We start from the raw sequence: 21,337 nt of genomic DNA on the forward strand, positions 1-21,337 counted from the left end.
AGAAAATCTGTCGAAACGAACAATATATACGCTGAACAAAAATATTTCAGTAAATACAAATTTAAAGAAATTAGCAATCACAATGTTCGTAGCTCGTACACTATTCTAAGTCCCTATGGCTTACAAAAGATAAATACAGAGGTCATTTACAAAAAATATACTTCTACCCAAATAATATAAAAATAACAACAGCCATCTGTACTTTCTTAGATGAATAAAATTAAACATATGTCAAACATATGACAATAGAATCTAAGGTACTTATGTACAAGTTTTACTGGACAGAGAGGAAGTGTCACTTCCCGGCAGAGTCCATCGTTAGTTGACTGGACGTGTCACGTTTGGTCACTACAATACTCAGTGCTTTGATTCGTACGTAAATGAAGGGCAAAGGCATGAACAAGGGCTATATGTAGGTCGCAACAGCTCATCTCCCGTGCTTTCCTGCTTCTACAGAACCATCTTTCGTCACATTCCGACCTTCCCGGTGCTAAGTGTGCCGTCTCTTTCACATTATCATCTCAACAAGCGATATAAACTCATTATCATACTAATGTTTCATTATCAGCTAAAGACACAAATTATATTAGGGTATGTATCTCATTATTATTACTTTCTCATGATTATTCATTACAATACTTAATAAATCTATTACAATTTCGAAATTGAATAATATGTATCAAATACGACTGGCTGTGCACCGACGGAAGCCGAAACTATTAAGCTATTAATTATGATTTCTAAGCGTCGAATGATGTATAACAATTACTTATCGAATGGCAGTTACATTTGTCACAAAACTTAGATGTGGACCGTAAGCACACTGATGATATCGAACGTTTTCGTGGTAGCTTGCTTACGATCACATCTCAGTTATAAGGCATAAGTATCATAGCGTAAAGTTAATATGTCATGACAGTTCATGACTAACACTACAGATCGTAAATGAAATATCAATAGAAACCTGCTATGAACTCGCACATACAAGACCGCACCGTGTATATACGTTATTAATGGCAGTGTGTTTATTCCGATACGCCCCTAATAGAGCAGAGACACTTAAGACACTCCAGTGACGTTTTGTGCTTCATTAACTATTTTAGAATCACCTATCACTACCGTAAAATTATATAAATCGAAAGATGTAAAGCGGACTAGCGCGCGCTCCGCGGTGCAAGCCCGATCGTCTCACGCCGATTATACGTATATATTAAGAAATGCATTTCCAAAACTCCAACCATACGTATTATGTAAATTACACCACACATAATGGCATGTAAAGAAGACACATTCAACACGCACCAAACAGACGCCTTATATTTAGTTCTTAATTGCATATTGTATGGATGTGAGTGTCGGCGAATGACAATGTTACACAGATTATGAACGAATGAGGCGATAATTGGTGTTCTTAAAGTTAGCTAACGATGCGCGACCGGCATCAAGGCTTCGAGACGGACACTACAACAGGTGTATAGCGTCGAAGAGCTGCCAAGGGGTAAGAATGGCCAGCGACGAACGGAAAACACGCTTAATGATTAACAACGCTTATGGGTAATTGAGATCGATTAATTTTAGCTTCTATATACTATGATATTCCACTCATCAACAATGTAGGTACGCAATACAGGTAACGCGAAATAAGGCATTTCGTATATTGATTTAGAGTTTTGTATCGGTAGTTTACTTACTGTGATATATTATTAACCATAGTAGTCGTACGCGTGTACTTTGTTTTAGTCTTACGGTATGAGGTCGAGGCAGATCTGGCGTCAGTGGACGATTGCGCGCATGCAGACTATCGACGAAACGAAGTCGTCTCCTACACCAAATATTGTTCCCATAGAGTAAGCTCGGCCAAATAGAGTTACATCAATTTTCGTACCTGAATACTGGTAAATTAGCTGCCTTTTGTACTTTTAAATAATAATCGTGAAAGGAATGTAACATCTAAAGTTTTATTATATAAAAACTTAAGTATTTATCAAATAAATAAACATTCTAGTTTGGAAGCAACGGTTTATGGGTTCTACGCTACTAATTTCTCATCTACATAACAGCTGCCATAGCACATGCACGCAATGAGTACACAGTTTTTATTCCAACTGATATCACTGGGACATTCAGCCAAATCTGCCTCTAGTTTAAATTACTGTATAAGATACCTATTATTTGTTCACACTGATATTTATATGGACTCTCTTCATGTGAGGTTTTTATTATACTTGCAGCATGTACAGGAATATCATCAGGTGCTTCATTAGCCCAATGCCGTGGCGTTCTGTATTACATACAAGTATCGGTGTGTAATCAATCACTAAAAGGAGTACTCCTTTTAAGACGAAGTTAATGCTTTTATGAAAGCTACTGTCAACAGTACAATTTATTTTTCTAATTGTTAATAAGACACACTTATCTCAGCCTAAGAAAGATAATTCAAAGTGCTATAAAATGTAATCACAGCAATAATAAATTATAATTATATTCGTTTGTAGAGCGACGCGGGCACAGGACAATGGAACATGAATCTGAACTAAAATCGACAAAATACGATAACAGTCTGACATAAACTACATATATGTAAACAACGTAAATCGCGCGAAGCTACAATCGGCGACGATCGCGGCTTCTGCGGCGACCTACTCATCACAATAGAAATCGAAAAGGTTAATTCAACGTTTCGTTAATTTCGGTAAATAAACATAACTATCATATTTTCACCCAATAGAAACATCTCTTCATATATTATTTTTTTCTTTTATAACTCTCATAGTGTATGTACGTATGTGTAATTTAGGAGGTGTACTTATAGAAGTCTTATTTTATTATACAGTCGTATCCGAGTGACCAACCCAATATCCAGTCGTAAACGAAATAAAGCCAGCTCGCGTCAGCGCCGACTAAAACGAGGGAGGTCGTTTCGGTCGGCGCCGGGCCGGTAACGATCAACACTAAATATATTCTCCAAACATTCAACAACACATATATTCACTAATCTCTCGCACATCATCGTCGTCGGTCACCGAATACGTATGAGTACAGCCGTACTCCCTTATGTGTTAAAATTTGCACATTATAAATACGTTCATCACGTCCGACGCAGTGTCCGTGCACTTCACTAAAACTAGCCAGTCTATGAGCGTTCTCTCCTTGGGCGCGGCGCGGGCCGGTGGCTAGCCGCGGGCGGCGGGGTTGTGCTCGCTACGCAAGGGCTAGAGCTGCGCTTGCTCCCTGACGGGTGCATTCCCCGACGCCACATCCGCCACGTCCCAGATCTCCTCGAGGAACGGCGGCAGCTTCCTGTTCTTCAGCTTTAGCGAAATGCACATGTTGGAGTTCTGCATGCCAAGGGTGCGCAGCTCAGCCAGGATTGAGAGGACCTTGCCATAGATGATGGGGCATCGCGGGGAGCCACTGTTCTGGTTCACGATGTATGTTCTCAACGTGTTCAGGTAATATTTCTGGATCTCTTCGACTAGCTTTGGTTGTTCGAGGCCGGGCCGATCTGGAATCAAAAAAGATAATTCATTCAAATAAACCTTAACCTTCCGAGAGATTGGTTGTACAGTGAAATTTCTGTATAAATAATCTTCTACTGAAAAATTATCTACAAGCGTATAATACCCGAATATAGTTCAACATTTCAATATTGTATTACCTAATTAAGTGTGTATGTAAATAAATATGTACCTGAAAATATAACAATAGCAGTTACTAGTGCATACTGAACGTTGTCCATGGTCAAAGAGTGCATGCAGCGGCAGAAGTGCAGCAAGTCTTCGATGACATAATCCATGCCCGCCTTGCGGTAGTTGTCGCGGGTGTATGCCTGATTGTTTGCGAACAGCACACTGTCCGTTTGTACGTCATACCGCCGAGACACTCGCAGCATCATTACTTCACTTGAGCACGCCTGAAAAGTGCGATAAGGGAAATTGTAACAAAAACTTTTCCTTGAAAATGATAGGAAGTAAAAGCAAATTTAAAACCGAGAGAAAGCTGTATGAGCCTTAACATGCGGCTTGTTTACGGCGCCGGAAACGCGCGTCATCTGCGCGTATACGCGACGCACTGTAGTGAATCGAATCAAACGCGTGCTAACATCGCATTGCAAGCAAGAAGCTTATATACTCCACTGGAGTTTACACTTAGAATTTCATGTAGTTGCTTCATTTCAAAAGACTAATTGAAATTAACGAACAAAACTAAAATTTAAAAACTATATTTTATCAAAATGCGCGATACATTCGCGCGTCGTCGGCGCGTTTCAGATGTACAAAAAAATGTCCAGACATGGAGATTTTCATTTACGTTAAAGATCTACCATGCACGAAACTCTTTGCTACCTTCTTGACGCGGACAGCTAAAGAGTAGAATTTTCCGTGTACGTTATGTTCTCCGATAACTAATACCTTCTAGACAAGTATAATCCATCCACGACGACAATGATACTTAACATCACGTTAACTTGTGATCAACTGCTTGCAAAAACGTAAGTAACTTAACAGGTCAGCAAAAAAAAGAATTATCACCTTAAGCAGTGTTATTTGATCAGGCTGCGAGATCTTGGAGAAGCCAGGCAGACCCTTGGCGAATTCCACGATGAGCTGTACTGTGAGGATGGTCATCTCGGTAATTTGACGGAATGGCATGTCTGTCTGCTCGTCAATATTATCATCCTGTTGCCAAGTCTGAAACGGTCACATACAAGTTATCTAGATAATGAAAAGTACAATTTATATAAAGATTGTTTTTAATTTGGGAGTTAAAAATGTTTATCGCATTTAATCGCATTGAGTAAAGATTTACATGAGCTTTGATAACTACTCGTAGTTGCAAAATCTTATTGGGTGAGTGAGATCTTGTTTTATTGTCATAAATTCAAAATGCATCCCGTCTCCGACGTGTAGGTTTCATCAAGATGTTCCGTTTCGACAGTTCGTGAAATAAATTGCACATAATTTAAAAAGACAGTCGAGCAAACCTTTTGGTAGGAATCAAGCCGTGATCTCCTAAGAGTCGAAACTACCTCAGCCCGAATTAAAATTTTGTTCCGTCCTAATACGGTACATTTTAGTTAGGTCGAGCGGCAGGAACACTGTCTTTATTTCAGAATAATTTTTTTACAAACGACATTCTTTTTTTTTTTCAAAGCCATTGATACAACACTGTCAATGGTATGCGGATTCAACCAAAGTCATTTGAGGTTGTATCGAATCTTAAATAGGCGGCTATCACTGTCTGCATAAATATAGACATAACTTGTCTTGTCCCTATAATACAGCTATCATTCACTTGACACAATTATCTTAATAAGTTTATTTACAGTAAGTAAGTAATGGGTTAAAATCATATACCTGCGTAACCCTTTTAAGGTCCTCCTCGGAGGGCTGCTCGTATCCGTCTTGGTACCAAACGAGTCTCGCGATCAGGAACTGCTGGTTGGTGGTGAGCGGAGGGATGTTCTTCTGCCGATTCTGTTCCATTAGCTTATCCGAGAGGAACCGCGGGACCACTTCGTGCTGCAAACATTCGAGCTTGACGTACGAAACCGTACAATTAATATCTTATTACAGATACTTCATCATTCGGTCACTGATTTTATTAAGCAGTCGAGAATAGTTAGTTGACTTAAGAAAAATGTTGTGTATGTTTTAACAACAATAAATATCAATCCAAAAAAAATATATGATATTGAAACAAGTAGTTGAGTGCTTAGAAGTAGAAGCATTAAACTACTTACAATCCTGGCAGCTTCTGGGGGCGGGGGATCGCATTGCATTATGGGCGGCATGTGGTCATCTACTGTCGTCGTGCTGACTGGTAGCTTGTCTTTTTCTCTCTGGGCTTTCTTCTCTTTCCTCTTTATCGCACACTGGGTTTCTGGGACTACGCACTCGGGCCTCATGCCCACAGCCAAGCATTTCTTTAACCGGCATTCTTGACATTTCCTCCTCATGTACATGTCCATTTCGCATGCGTGTCCGAATTTGCATATGTACACTGCATTCTTAGTCACACTCCGCCTGAAGAAACCTGTAAAAAAATTACATATCACTTTAATAACATTCATTTAGTGACTTTTATGTTATCTCGGATAGACATAGATAAAAACAAAAGTCAGAATAAGCAGAGTTCGTGAAAATGAATTCGACCGATAAGATAGTGTAGGTGTGACGGTTGCCTGAAAGGCGACGGTCATTGACAGCTAGCTATAGGCACAGCTGTCGATACCTGTTCTACGATACAAACAACACAGGTTCGGTGTAATTTTGACGAACAAGTTACAAGTTGAATATGGCTAGAATAAGGTAATATTCAATAATATATGGGGAGAGTGACGTGTGGTTATTGTTAGTGTACGTATGGATGAAGGTTGTCGGTTTGTTGTCCGATAGGGCTCGAGCAGACGTGGAGTAGACACTCATTGTGACGTTATGTCTCGTGTAGTCGGTTACAAATGCAGGCGGAGATCGTATGAGTCGCGAAAGGGCACAATGCGCCAATTCAACGCTGAATTAGTTCGCTCGTGGGCGACGAGCGAGGACTGTCTATCGTCCACCAACTGCCTGCGATGGCAGGCACAATCATACGTTCATGAGTGACTTAAATTAGCTGATTACGGTCACACTGACTGTCTTTTCTACAGTTGCATCATAACTTTTACACGTCTAGTCTTGGTGATGAAAAGGATTTTACATAACTACAGTATCTGAAGATGAGGAGAAAGAAAAACAAAGGAATTTAAATGTTAAATATGTGATCGAAACAAACCTTTGCAACCTTCACATGTGAGCGCGTTGTAGTGGTACCCAGAAGCTCTGTCGCCACAAACGAGGCATAGCTCCTCCTGCTGACGCGGAACTGGACCCTTTTTCTGCCGCCGCGCGTCGCCATCTGTACTGCAGCCATTCACACTCGAAGCTGGTGATAATTCTTCTCGACCTGAAGCAAATAACACAAGAACGTGAAATTGTGAACTTACATAACATGTCTTCAAACAAACGAAGTTTTCTTTAAATCGCTTATGAAACAAGTTACGTCTATAACAGCACAACAGAGAAACTCCTCGAAGTATATAATAGTCTAAAAACTCCATGTCCAGTTGCAGGGACAAAGTTAAAAAAAAAACATTACTTTTAGATAAAAGCAACTGCGCAGTAAATGAGCTTGCGAGTCCGGTGGCCCACCGGCGCCCGCCGGGTAACGAGAACGTCTAAAATCGGACGCTATAAAATTTGCATACATTTCATGAACCATTTGTCGAGTCGGCAGACGAGTTAAGATCGTTTATTTTATGTTTTTACATTCAGTACGAAGCTGTTATGACGAAGAGATGTTTTCGACTACGCGTAAGTGATTTTCGGCAGTAGCTTGAACGTTTCCTGTACAAACAAAGGTGCTAGTGCGCTCGTCCGCATACTGATGAGACAATGTTGGTTTTGGTATTCGATGCGTATGGGGAGGTTGTTGCGCGATGTGCGATGGAAATGTAATCGGCAATCGTCAATAACCCAGTCGGGATTCCATAAAAAGCAAGGAGAGTAGCGGGGAGTTTTATGACTCGTTAGATAGGAATTGGTTGTCTCTTAGCTAGGCTTAAAAATATTTCACGTTAAATTCTTTGAAGTTAAATATTTTCTTTTAAAATGATACCTATACCAAAACTAAAAGCATTTTTTATAACAGCAAACAAATGAACGACAAATAAAGCTAGACGGTGTGAAGGGATCTAAAAGTATTAGCGAGCAAGAGGAGGGTTCATTTAAGCCACTCTTGTCATTAATTTTATTTACATTTTATTTTGTACATTAGTCGTCGGCACGGGTCGGTGGCCGGCGGGCGCGGCGAGCACCTGCGTTGCGCAACCTTCCGAAATAGCTGCTGCCAAAAAACTAGTTCCACGTGGGATCAGAGCCAACTCAGATGCCGTCTCGCCATCACCATTCATCCGTCCATCGTAAGAGGACCCCATCTTTCACAAAAATATTAAACCCGCTCTTCTTTCTGTCATTTAAATATATTCCTTTTGATTCATCTCGCACTATTAGCTATTCTGGTGATCTCAATTATCAGAAATAGCGTCCAGCGAGCCGGCGGCCTTGTTTTCTTTTACGGATTGAGTTCTTTATATTATTATCATTATAGTTTGTATTAAAATACAGAAGCAGATTCGTGAACGCGTGTATAAATGTAAACTCTATAAAATGCCTCAATAAAGAGGTCAAGTGCGTTGTTTTATCAGCAATGCTATTTGCAGCTGAATGGAACGCCTTACTGCTTGATAAATATAAAATGCGACATCTTTTCTTCTACACTGACCTGCGCACGGCGCTGAGACGTGATCGTCACCTTCACATTTGTCTATATTACCTACAAAACTGACATATTATAATGTTAAAGTTCATTTAAGTAAATCATGGTCGTTTGCTCAATACTAGCACTTCTCAGCGCCTAAACGGCTGAGGTCGAGTTTCAACACAGCTTTTATCGACGGCGGCGGCGGGGCGTTGCCACCGAAAACGGTTATCAAAGATTTTACACTGTGGCATATACAAATATAACTTTATATTATTTCATCTGTTATTTAATAATGGTGGGCTTATAAATCAATGAAATGTATAAAATAATTGGAGAAAATTATTAAAATAATGATTCTATTTTTGTTACGGGGCTTGCAGCTATTAATTATTAGTTATTATTTAATTAAGTATTGTTTGTTTGTCCAAAAACAGTATAATTTAAAAGAAATTAGATAAAAGTAATTATCCTGTAGTAAAGTAATAAAAAGTTATAGGTAATTGTTGTAATATTAGATTTATGTTATCATGCTTATAAGCATAGCTATAAATGTGTCTATTATTGTAATGACTAAATATGGTACATTATCAATAAATTTGTTTAATGGGTTGGTAAGAGAAATTTGATTATGATATAGCTTTCCGTGAAACACCTATCTGTCTTGGTCACCGTCCACTATTACTGCCACTTATCAAATCATTGCCCATGAAAAAGAAAGCGCTAATCAAAAGTTGAATGCACGGATGACCGAGTCAGTGTGTTATTACGTCTCAGCTGTTCAGTGTGTTGTGCTCGCGCTGTGGAAGGTCTAGTTCGTGGCGCCTCGACAAGCTTCGGCCATTGTCGGTTGCGTGAGAGAGAGCCTTGACGCGGAGAGCAACAAGTGGGGCGCAGGCGCGAGCGCGAGCGTCGTCGACCGGGGGCAGCGTGCGGCCTTGACTCTTGCGCAGCCCCTCTTCCCCCTCTCGCCACGCTCACCGCGCAGCCACATTATTTATGATAGCATCAGAACTCGAAGCAAGCTCGCAGTTCTACCAACTAATAATAAACTCGTTTTTCCTCTCACGCGACTTCACTTTTTTTGCAAAGTATAATTCTTTTCAAGACGCTGGAATATTAAGCTAACTGCTAAAAAGACAGGAACCAAACACGACTCTACAGAGGACACAAATCACTAAAATGTGCACGAGAAATCGCATTTAGAATTGTATTTTGAGCTCTAGGTAAAATCTATGTAAAATAATCTTTGAGTAAAAATCAAAGCAACACCCGTGCAGGCAAGTAGGTATATAGAGTCGATTAAACAATACACAAAAACTTTCACTGTGACCTCAGCAACAGCCGCGTAATCATTTCGCAGGCGAGCCGCGTAAGCGCAAGTGAAAGTCGCCCAAAAGTAGGTATTGCACAAGCCCACACTAGGCACACGTAATTGAAATTTGGGGGCGGCGAAAGTACCCAAGCCGCTTAAGGTGTAGCACCATGACATCACATTAATCAGGGTTTAAGGAAAACGATCTTGGAATATGGTAATAAGTTAACTTGTGTTATAATGTTTAATGGCGAACGTGTATGCTAGCGTGTAGTAAACTGCAGTGCCATTACAAAATATATTCGCTGACGCGAGTCGGTTTTGTTTGAACCGACGAGCAAAAAGAAAAGTCGTTAAAATCGAGCAGTTTTCCACGACCACGCGCATTTGTTAGTACGATACGGTCTGTGCACTGCTCGTAGAAAAAGAGTGCATAAAAAGCGGCATACACGTGATCGATGCATCGACTGGGCGGAGATCGGATCACGATGTTACTTTCTACAATACTTTCTAGCAAGAGATGTGGGCCGGAGCCGGCGCAACTAGAGCGATCGGTTTCTCCATGAAATAGAAATCGCAATGCGGTGAAAATCGTCGTTTTCACGTCATACGTCGTAGTGGAAAACTCGGCCTAACGCCTACTAAGTATAACAGTAGTCTTGATTCGAAAAAAAAATGATAACTATCAAATGTCACATGGTTTTAAAAGAGAATAAAGAATTATTTAAGAATATCAACTAGTAGGTACTTGTGATAACTGCTGTATTTTGTCATGTTACAAAAAAAACTCATAAGAACTGTGTTTGAAGAGGAAAGTGATGATAAGGGATCCAAACTCAGCGGACGCACGTGGAAGTGTTTATATCCGGCGGAGGACGTTAGAGGGCCACACATCCGGGCTAGCATGTGCCGAAAACAATCTATTATATCTATGTTTCCCATACAAACCACGCCTAACGTTTTCAGCGACTGAATCGGTTAGACAGATTTCCTCTTCATCATCCATAGTAATAAGAAAATGTTATTTTATTGACGTATAGTTCTTCTAAGCGAAAATTTGGAATGGTTTGTTTAGTTTCATTAGGCTGTTAAATAATTGAATAATCTCACTAAAATATTGTCAACGGACCACTAAACTTGACAAGTTTTGTTACCAGGCACCACACTCGTATATTAGAAAGTGGTGTTCAGTTATCACGTACGCATCGGGCGGTGTGTACGGGGACGTAATGGTCGAGGTATCTTGTGTAATGGATATCCAAACCCTGTGGGGGATTGTTCCATTTATTGACAGAGTGCTGCTTTATGTCAGCCCTCTCTTTCCCATCGCTTTTAATAGGTAAACCACATTTTGTGTCTCTGTCAGTTCCCCAATTTAGTTAACCGTAGCTTGCACCCACGCTCTGGCGCGCCTTTTCGAGTAAACATAGAATGAGTAAGTAAATAGAAAAGGGAGGGAGATATAATTAGAAAAAATGCTCTATGGCGTCTGTAATGCATATTTAAACGCTTTGATGGCGAGTCTGTAGTCCACCACCGACTATTTAGAATTTGTACAGTCGGCAAAAGGTAAATTTATTGAAAACAAACAATTCTTGATTATAAACAACACAATAAAAACATATCCATATTTCTCCGATAATGTAAGTACATTTCGTCTTTACATTACGTAATATTTAAACGTAAATGCACCCAAAACACTCTTCAAAAATGCTTGAGACACGTAAACGAAAACAAGGATAACGTTATTTTATTTATTAACCTCATTCTGTAAAATATAGAGCCAAATGTAGGCCAAGGCGCATTTTAGATGACGTCAGCCCGTAATCATCTGCCCAGCGGTTATAAAGGGCCAATTAAGAACGGACCACAACTAAGTCGGTCGATGACTCTTTGTTCCTCAAATAAGGCAATTAATGCTTACCGAGACACTAGGTCGACCAATGCGATTGCATTCGCGAAAACAGACATAATACTATTATGCAATATGGATAACTTATTAAAATTATTTGAAAAACGAGAAACAAAACAAATGCAGATTACGTACAAAATTTCATTTCACGTTTACTTGTTTTATAACGTAACCTAACATAACAAGATCTAGGTCAATAACACCGATTCTGTAAAGAGCTGAATCAACGGGGAAAATCCGATATAGTCGCAAAGTAGGTCGCCGACGAGGAAATGTAGCTAAAGCAGCAACTCTGCCGCGACTCAATTGAGTAATACCGCCTTATTGTATTTTAGCTGAATGAGTTGTCTGTCATATTTCGATGTCACATATAAAGTTATAGCTGCAAATTTCTCGGTCCCACGCTTTAATAATGTCTATTTAATAAATGAAAGTGTTCCAAGAATGTCTTTTCTATTCCGTTTGTTGGATTGATTAATGAACAATTTCTTGCGAGAAAGGAGGCAATATATTAGGAGACGTTAAAGCATAGTTGTGGTTTATTGAAATTCAGTTTTGTTTCATGTTTGTAGTTTAATATGTCGCGTCCGGGACTGAGGTCGGCGACCGGGTATCAGACAGATAAGCCAACGACGAAACGCTTATCGGCCGACAAAGAACGCCTTTGTTTTCCACTGTTTCGACGCCGTGCAGTCACTGTGATTAAATCAAAACGTAGGTGCGACGATTATCAGAAAATATTTCAAGTTCACATACTTATTGCTTTTATTTATTTGTTTTATTTTTCATTTTTTTATAATATCGAGTGACGGGACGAACGAGTCGTGTGTGCCTGATGGTAAGCTACACGCCTGTCCAAAACAGTTGCAGTGCCAATCGGAGCTTTAAATCGCAAAAATCGGACGGGCACTGCCACTGCACCTGTCACCCTGAGACATAAGTTGACAAGTCCCATGTGCCTGTAATTTCAGCAGCACCCTTACCCTCCAGAACCGGATGGTAGTAATGCTAACATTACTGCTGGGCGGCATAAATAGGTAAGGTGGCAGTTCTTCACTGGACGAACTCTTTCACAACGAGCTCTACTGCAGCTAAAACATATACATCGATTGAAAAGATATTCTGACTAAGAAAAACCGGATCATTACAAAAAAAAGTAGTGACCACGTTGGAACAAGTAGGAATGTTGAACAAACAGAACAATGGGGGAGAATAGAGACGCAGATTTAATGGGGCTCGTGCTTATTCCATCTTGGCACAATATAAACATAAATAATGAACAAACTGGTCACACCAGCAGGGCCTCTGCGCCGTGACCAGCTCGGTAACGAGCAAAAACTCTCAAAACGACATCCGACCGAGCGATGACGGCGAAAAAACGTACCGTATCAGTATAGCTGCAGAAATTGGCAAGTCATATCGGTAAAGTGCCTTTTTAAGACACAAAGTAATGATGTAAGCAAGTATGAGTTACTTCGCTTGCTATAAAAAGAAACGACAATAAAGGTTATTTTACCAGCGAGGTTGCCGGTAATTTGCACGTGAAAACGATGTGACAGAAATAATCGCCGGTGGCGGAGCATCGCGATCTGTGTCATGGGCTCGGCCCACGAGCTCCGGAAGGTCAACCCGCCCTACACGACACGCCAGACTTGTTTCGTAGATAGCCGTATAACTATTTATTTCCAGAAGTATTATTAACAAAAAGAATTCATGTTTTTATTTATTTTTTTCACAGCTTTTATAACTCTACTGGTTTACCTACACACACTTTCTCAGACACACACATAACGACACTCAAACATAGCATACACCATACACAAACAACCGTAAACCATTAAATTGACTAAGTTTTTAATTTTTCACTACCTATAACAGTTCAAAATACAATTAAGGAACGAATTTGTACCATCAAGATCTGATATTCTTAGATACAGGACACTCTTAGTTTAGGCTCCAGTTTCTCACAAAGATTAATGTTTTAGAACTAATGTTAGTACTTATTGATTGTGAAGGAAATAAACAATTATTTTTAACATTTTTAATAACAACTATAACCTGCATATCTTGATGAATAACAATGTCAACGAGCATGTCATCTCAATCTAGAGATTCTAGATCTCATCGCAACCTAATCAATTCTATCTCAAATTTTAATAAATGTTTAATGGGAATTCACCTAAATACACCCAGTATAAAAATTCAGTTCAGCAATGAATGTGTTTTTTTTTTATCATTACCCTTTTCAGCCGGGATACCCTGTGAAAGGTCTGAGCACACGATGGTACGGGTAATAATAATCGGCTGTGTCAGTTTGATGGATGGCCGAGCGATGACGAACTGTGTCTGTACGAAACTACCCCATTACTCAACACTCGCAGCTCGCTTTCATTCATACAGCCCCTTAGTGCCGAAAGCAAAAACTTCAACCAAAAGCCTGCTAATCGCTTTCATGATAAGCGATTAAACTCTGAAGCTGAACCGGCTATAAAACCTGTAAAGAGACCTAAACTTTAGGCATATTTGAGCGCCTATTATATAATTGCAGTATTTAAAGTATTTTCTGTGGATCCCTATCTGGCTCGTAATCCACCTCGCCTTTATTTTCCAAAGGTTCTTCTAACTTAATTTACTATCAGTCAGAGAAAATCTCGAAGTGGCAAAATCCAATTGGAGACAGACCAATTCGATTTCTTCGGTCGTTAGGTCAAATAGGGTTCACTTACACCGATAAGGTCAAAATCAATTTGAAATTTCGGTTAGTTTATTTCTCGCAGCTGTTGTTTTCCCAATTGTACTTTAAGTAGATGCCACGGTTTTTCCATCAAGTCCGTCCATGACCTCTACTTAACGTCGGCCGAGGTCAAAAACCAAAGCGGTGTAGTAAAGCGGTAGGAAGTATACCTCGTTTTTGACCATTAGAAATAGCCTGAAAGAGGTTTTTTATCGAGCACAATATATCACGGAAATGTAGACTATTCGATAACTGCCAAAATATTTACTTTTTGGCAGTTATCGTTGCATTTGCATTTCAATCTTATTAATACGGTAATGACAAACTGATAATTTTACATTTATTTACTTAAATTATTAAATAATAAGGCATTTAATTTAGTAATTTATTTATTATATTTGTAATAATTCATATAAACGTTGCACAATAAAGTACCCGAAGAAGCAGAGGGTAGTAAACAAATGGAACGTTTTAGTGCGACAATACACGTCCGTTTTTTCCATCCGATAGTCTGATCCGACTACCGGAAGGCGCTCGTACCATATAATTGTATGAACACTCAATACGATATAATACGTGGCGTCCGAGTCGGAAATAGCGTCCGATTTTATTACCGATCCGATTGTCTGAAGGCGCTGTCTATACTTTTGCGGGGATACGAAATACACGCCCGATTCTTCCCTCCGATTTGCAGCGTTACCAATGCAAATTATTCAAAATCCCCAAAAATCAAGGTTATAAATTTGGGGAGAGCAAAGTTCATATTTCCCACACGCAATAATATTTATTCATTCTCAGTATTTATTATAAAGATATTATTATTGTTATGCTTAAAAATATATCAAATAATTAAGAAAGTCAAAATGTGCCCATCTATTACATATACGTTATGCTACAATTAGAAATAAACTTAACAGGTTGAATTAAGTTTAAACCTTAATATTTAAGCTTGACGAGTGGCAAGTTGTGGCATTAAGGTCTATCCATACATATCCGGTGCCCGGGACGTGGACGGGCCATGCTCCGTCAGGGGTTCAAAAAAATATCGTTGCGTTTATTTTGTATGAACTCGTTCACATGTCCGTGTCCGGGCCGACGCCGGGACGGGCCCGCAGTTCATACAAACTAGCACGCCCCGTCCACCTCCCGGGCACGGCCCTGATGTGTGTGGATAATCCTTTAAAATACCTAGTGCTCGACTTCGTTCGGCAACAGCTGTATTCTTTTTTCACACCGGGGAAACAGGAAAAACGAGGAAGGGTCGCGCGCTCAACACGCACCGACTGATCATCATCATCATCATCCTATTTAAGAGCCAGGCTCTTGACGGTGACTGATAATAGTAGTAATTTTACAATTTAAGACAAAGTTATTCTAATCCTACTGGATAATTTTATACATATAAGCGGTTTGTGATTCTATATAAATGTTGCTATATAAGCGGCGCATGAGCGATGTTGAAAAAAATATCAATATCGTTCATAAACAAACAAAATATAGTGGTTTTATAAGTGACCATCAATGTAACAAAAATATGATAAAATTCTAGAATGCGAGGGCATTTTCCCCATATAGAGTAGTTGTGTTCAAATTACCTGTATTTGGGGAATTCCCCATAAATTGGCAACACTGCAGTTAGTTCCGAAAATTCTGACGAAAGAATCGAACGCCTATCGGACGTGTATTGAGTGAATCCGATCCGATCGGAGTCGGATCCGACCATCATACATGAAATCGGACGTGTATTACCGCACTTAAACGTATACGTTAATCGAGTTGCGAACACCAGCCCGTTACACCAAGTAATACGACTAAATTAACGCGTTCGTGTTCCTCAAATGTTTCACGTTTTTTATATTTTAATTGGTCGCATTCCCTTATTATTGTTATAGTTTTGAGTTGCTGAGTTTTTATTATTTTCTGTTCAATTTTTGGTGAAGTGCATTGAAGATGGATAAATCCGATCCTCGCCCAAGTGGGTTGCAAAGACCTCCAAATGTTTTGTAAAAGTACACTATGGTTAATAATTTGAGTTTGATTTTTGTGTTTGAATATTTCGACTCATCCGAAGAACAGAGTTCGATGTGATTATACAACTAAAAGAGGATAAATACATAATCTCGTTATTAAAAATAAGGCCTACCTGTAGGTGTTTTCAGAACTTTATGTATTATTTCGTTTGGGAAATACAAAATGGATCATCGGTCGATCTAATATCCACAGCTAAGAACAGCGAACGAAATGTACAATGTCCTGAGAATAAGCAGTCTTGCACATAAGACTTTGTTCTATCTTTTGTTTAAGCCTTATCTAATTAATTATAACTTTGTAGTAATTACAACTTTGTAGTTACTAATTTCAGAAGTATATTTTTATACACTTATCACTAAGGGTATTAATCCAAACTAGATGTGATGAAAAGGACATGTCTGTAGTAACATACATATATAATAGGCAAAGTAAACTATAATGTATGGCATACGGAGGCTATAACGACTCTAGTAGGCAGTTTATTAACTATAAGCAACTCTATCACTAAGGCCCAACAAATAATGACTGCAGGCCTATTCACAATTCCTTCTTCATTGCTTATGTAGAACTAGAAACATGATAATCATTCAATTTTTGTTAAAAAATTCAAAAGAAAAAAGTTTACAAACCCTGCTTCGTTGTTTACCTCATTTGTAATGTTAAATAAGAACTAAGTTTACTTACTCGACAACACCGTGCGGTTTGGTGTTTTCCTAAATCAAAGGAACTGTCGTATAAGTATCACTATTTATTAAAATGCATGTACTGTGTTGCTACAGACAATAATTACGTTTACATAAAGGGCCTTGGACGTGATGGTAGGTGGTTGATAATGAAGCAGAGCGAAGTGACCTTGTCGTCGTGATGAGTGACCACATCAAACGTGCGCCCACGTCGCTTCATGAAGTAGGAAATACGGAAAAGGTACATTAGATGATAAAGTTTTTAATTTTATGGTGGAATCCTTTAAAGGTGAACTGCGTCGTAATAATTATGTACGTTTACGTGTTTTAATCGCTTGGTGTATTTGTAGCCGTGGAAATTTTGAGGAATTTATAGTTAGTGAAACAAAATACTTTAGTAGAGTATTTGCAATCGTTCCCATGCCGTGATAGGCTGCGAGAGCAAGAGCATTCCTCGAGGCTGACGGACCGGTTCCGAGCAGGCTGTTTATGGCCGGACCAGATATAAATAGAAGCGCTGCAGACCATCCATCTTCGTTGCTTTAGTTTTTAACTGTTCCAACATGAATATAACGCGTTTACTTATTGACTGTTTAAATATCAAAGATAGCTGCAACAATAAGATTAACGGCAAACATTAGATTGTTTAAAAAAATAGATACGTTATAGCTGTCTCTGCGAGAGGTTACCTACGCAAATTAGTAGCGTGATGGAATGCAAAAGCCACGATGGCAATAATTGATTATCAAAGACAATCATGCTTGTTAGAGAGCCTGCTACAGGTTGACGGAGCAGTAAAACAATCTAATCGATGCGGCGTCCATCTCTGATATGGACTGACGTATCACTTCAGGACATCATTCAGAAAGCTAAATGTCTGATAGCAGACGGATATCGTTAGACATTATTGCTTCATGTGTGAGTTGCTCACAACGGACAGGAGCTGTATAACATCGCGATAACATCGCAATTGTAAGACAACGGCTAGCTACTCTTCCGGGCTAAATAAATACCGTTGACTTTCACTGTATTACTGACTTAGTTGCGATGACGCTACAATAACATCAATAATGTTTAGGTTTACAAATTAAATGCTTTATGTTTATGACTGAATACCTTGAAGTCGAATATTGATTGTGCGCAAAGGTAAGGGCAGATCGAATTCGATTCTAAGAATGATCGTTTTAGTGAGGTGTTACATAATGTGGCCACGTGGAGACAAGAGCAATGACCCGAGAGTTAACGCTGATATCGTAGCTATCACACGCCTTTGCAGATAACGACCACAATTTCGGCGAACGACAGTTCGGTACTGACTATGACAGCGGCTGAACAACTACAAATTTCGGAAAACACTTGTGCAATCAAACAAAGAAAATAACAAACTTAAATTAAGTTTCTTCACTTTGCAATATCTCAGTGGCCTTACTCAATCATCTGTACGCGAAACTTTTTTATTTTATGTCGTGCTGAAGTCACCCACTTAAGTCGCTTGGCAATTTCGTTGCATAAACGTCCTAGTAATGTCAAAGCAGGTCATTGTCACTTACACGAGCGATCGCTGGGTTGCAGGTAGGAGGGCGTATATACTAGTTAGATAATTATATCGATTGTAGCCCGGTCTTCGTCGACGTGTCTGTAACCCCGATGTAAATAACCTGAGGCGGTTGTATTGTAAACAAGTGACGCTTGCGTCAATCGCTGACGGTGGGGATCGGCCAGCTTACCGAGCCCTGGCTCTCGCGGCCTCGCCCAGCCATTGATGTTTCATTATTTGACGTACAGCTCTACTGTACTATTTTAGGCTCAACAAGCATTCCGTAAACTTACCCAGTATGTTATTTTGTTATACGAAGAAAAATGTATAATGAATGTTAGAGCCCAAGTAGGCATTTTGAAAAAATCCTTATTTCCAAATTAGTACCTACCTAAAATAGATTTTGATAAAGTGAAAAAGCAAAGAAAATAATGCCGAGAACAAAATACGACTGTGAAATAATTATGGTAAATTAAAAATTTAAGTAAATTATGGTACTTCCTACGGCTACTGTAGGAAGTGCCAAGTATTCCTAGCCTGTATAATATTATTTAATCTTATTGCTTTTATTAGTCACAGGCAGGCACTATGGACGTCTGGAGCGCACTCAAACGAGAGAAACGGAGAAATGTTTGTGGAGCGACGTTGCAAGCCATATTGCGATCGTTAATGTCTAGTTCAAACGTTGGAAGAATAAATTGTGCCCTCAACAATCTCAAAGCGGCGTGCTCGTATGAGAACCGAATATGATTTGTTCAAATCGGTTCATGAAAGCTACAAGAAAATGCTATGTACCGGAAATAATTTATTACAGTCGTTAAAGATGATGAAATAAAGAAGACACATAATTTATGAAATGTCTTCCAAATAGATTATTTACGTTCATGGTATTGAAGTTGGAATAGTGCACGCAATGACTGAGTTTGTAATCTATAGAGTAAGGTGACCTAAATGATAAGATTATTTCAATAGCTAAAGTGCATACACTGTGTGCAAGTTTGTGTTTTATGCCAGTCGCTCGTACAATGACATTGTCGACCTTGACTACTACCTCGTATATCAGCAGTATACACACACAAACACACACAAGCGCATAGTTGGCGTCAGGAATGTGTTCGTCATGCGCGTATTTAAAGCTGGCAAACATTACTCGTCTGATTTCAGAAATACGTTTGAATGTGCGGATTTACTAGAGCGCATAAACATAGTGTCGACATTTATATTGGTCGTTTAATAATATATTTTAAAAATAGGTTGTAGTCTGTCGATGTTGCATTGATATACAGTAGTTCAACACACGATAAGATGAATGCCAACACGCCAACATTGATGGAACGCTCAAGGCCAATAGAATTATGATGTGAACAACAAGCGCTTCCAAATTTCCTAAATGCTTTTTGTCAGGGAACATGTTATTCGTCGTTTCATACAAAACGACAAAACAATATGATGGGTGCTGAATTCCATCGGGCGTGACAAGAATATTAAAAACAGCAAAATAAACTTTACGTGGGTAGTTGTAACATTTCTTCCACTACAGAATATATTTGGGGATTATGAGAATAATATCGTAATATGTTTTGTCTATTAGATCTAAGAGTATTGTTGATATTCGCTTTTTTAATATATATTATATTATTTGTCACTAACAGTCTCAATCAACTTTCACTTATAAAGCAATAATGACGAAAAATCTCAAGCATATCTGCTGTTAAACAATTTAGAGATCATTAATTTATTTCGCGAAAAATATTTTTCTTTCATGTTCAAATGTTTGCATCATTAACGTGCACGCCTCACAGCTGCTTTTATCTGATGGCTCTTCAACATAACGTCAATTAAGGCGAGTCGATAAATTTTCATGTCTGAAAGTTATCTTTGAGTATTCAACTGTGTAATGTCCATCAGTCCATCCTTTCACATCTTTTACCGTTGGAATAATTTTCACGATCATTGTTAGAAATCATAAATTTACAATTTAATAAATCTGACGTTGGTGCTTCATGTTCTAATCGCTTTTGTGCGAACTTATACTATTTTAATAGTACCAATTGAAAACAATTGCCTATAAAAAAGTGTGAGAGAATGAATTTATACTTTGACTTAGAGAGAGCTTCTAATAGACATTTATTAATATTTTTTAGTCTGTTGAATAAATAGAGAGCGGTCTAGTTGTTCCTGAAATGAGAGAAACGAGACGTTTCGAAATCCCGTGGTGGTGTGTACCTCCGGCTTTTTTAACCGACTTCAAAAAAGGAGGAGTTTCTCAATTCGACTGTATGTTTTTTTATGTATGTTACGCGATAACTCCGATAAATTTGTGAACCGAATTTGATGATTCTTTTTTTGTTGGAAAGAGGGTACCTCAGCAATGGTCCCATTTAAATTTAAAGAAAATATTCCACCTCTAAGAGTGGCAAACTAGGGCATGAATGACTTTGGAGGTCGGTTTTTTAGTACTCTGTACTGAGATTATTTTTCTAACCTTCGTTCTAACTTTCTAACATTTATGAATGTTTATCAGTAATACTTCTCGCTAAGAGTAAAGGAAATTTTCGTGACGAAGCCTGCACGTCGAAGGAGGTTCACGTCATTTAAAAAACGTGTAAAGTGGACCAAGCTGCGTGACTGCTGCCTATACTCTCCTTAGCCCTAAGGAGAGTATGGCCTAGCCTTAGCGCAAGCTGCGTACTTGAAGGCAGAGGACATTAAATTTATCTTTGTATATTTTATGCTATTCCAATTTAATTAAGTATAGGGGAGCGGGGGGCTAGTTGTAACAATTTTTGGTTTCTTGGCTATGAAAACTTACTTGTTCAGTATTCAG

The 21,337-nt window shown here is 38.9% G+C and overlaps 1 protein-coding gene across 6 annotated transcripts in view; it reads right to left on the reverse strand.

Moving 5' to 3' along the window:
• Window positions 1-2,942: 2,942 nt before the first annotated feature.
• The window catches only part of LOC113237650 (ecdysone receptor), a 278,190-nt gene continuing 259,795 nt past the window's right edge, over window positions 2,943-21,337 (reverse strand). For 3 of the 6 annotated variants that reach the window (XM_026474261.1, XM_026474262.1, XM_026474259.1), the window contains 6 exons: window positions 6,775-6,945; window positions 5,744-6,036; window positions 5,358-5,537; window positions 4,533-4,691; window positions 3,691-3,913; window positions 2,943-3,505 (listed from right to left, as the gene is read on the reverse strand). In XM_026474261.1, coding sequence (XP_026330046.1) covers window positions 3,213-3,505; window positions 3,691-3,913; window positions 4,533-4,691; window positions 5,358-5,537; window positions 5,744-6,036; window positions 6,775-6,945 — 1,319 coding nt within the window. In that variant the 3' untranslated portion in view covers window positions 2,943-3,212. The remainder of the gene's footprint in view (window positions 3,506-3,690; window positions 3,914-4,532; window positions 4,692-5,357; window positions 5,538-5,743; window positions 6,037-6,774; window positions 6,946-21,337) is intronic. The other 3 variants (XM_026474260.1, XM_026474264.1, XM_026474263.1) reach the window with 3 other exon arrangements.

Source organism: Hyposmocoma kahamanoa, unplaced genomic scaffold (assembly GCF_003589595.1).
Source record: "Hyposmocoma kahamanoa isolate Upper Pololo Valley unplaced genomic scaffold, ASM358959v1 93, whole genome shotgun sequence".
In the NCBI taxonomy this organism is placed as follows: domain Eukaryota; kingdom Metazoa; phylum Arthropoda; class Insecta; order Lepidoptera; family Cosmopterigidae; genus Hyposmocoma; species Hyposmocoma kahamanoa.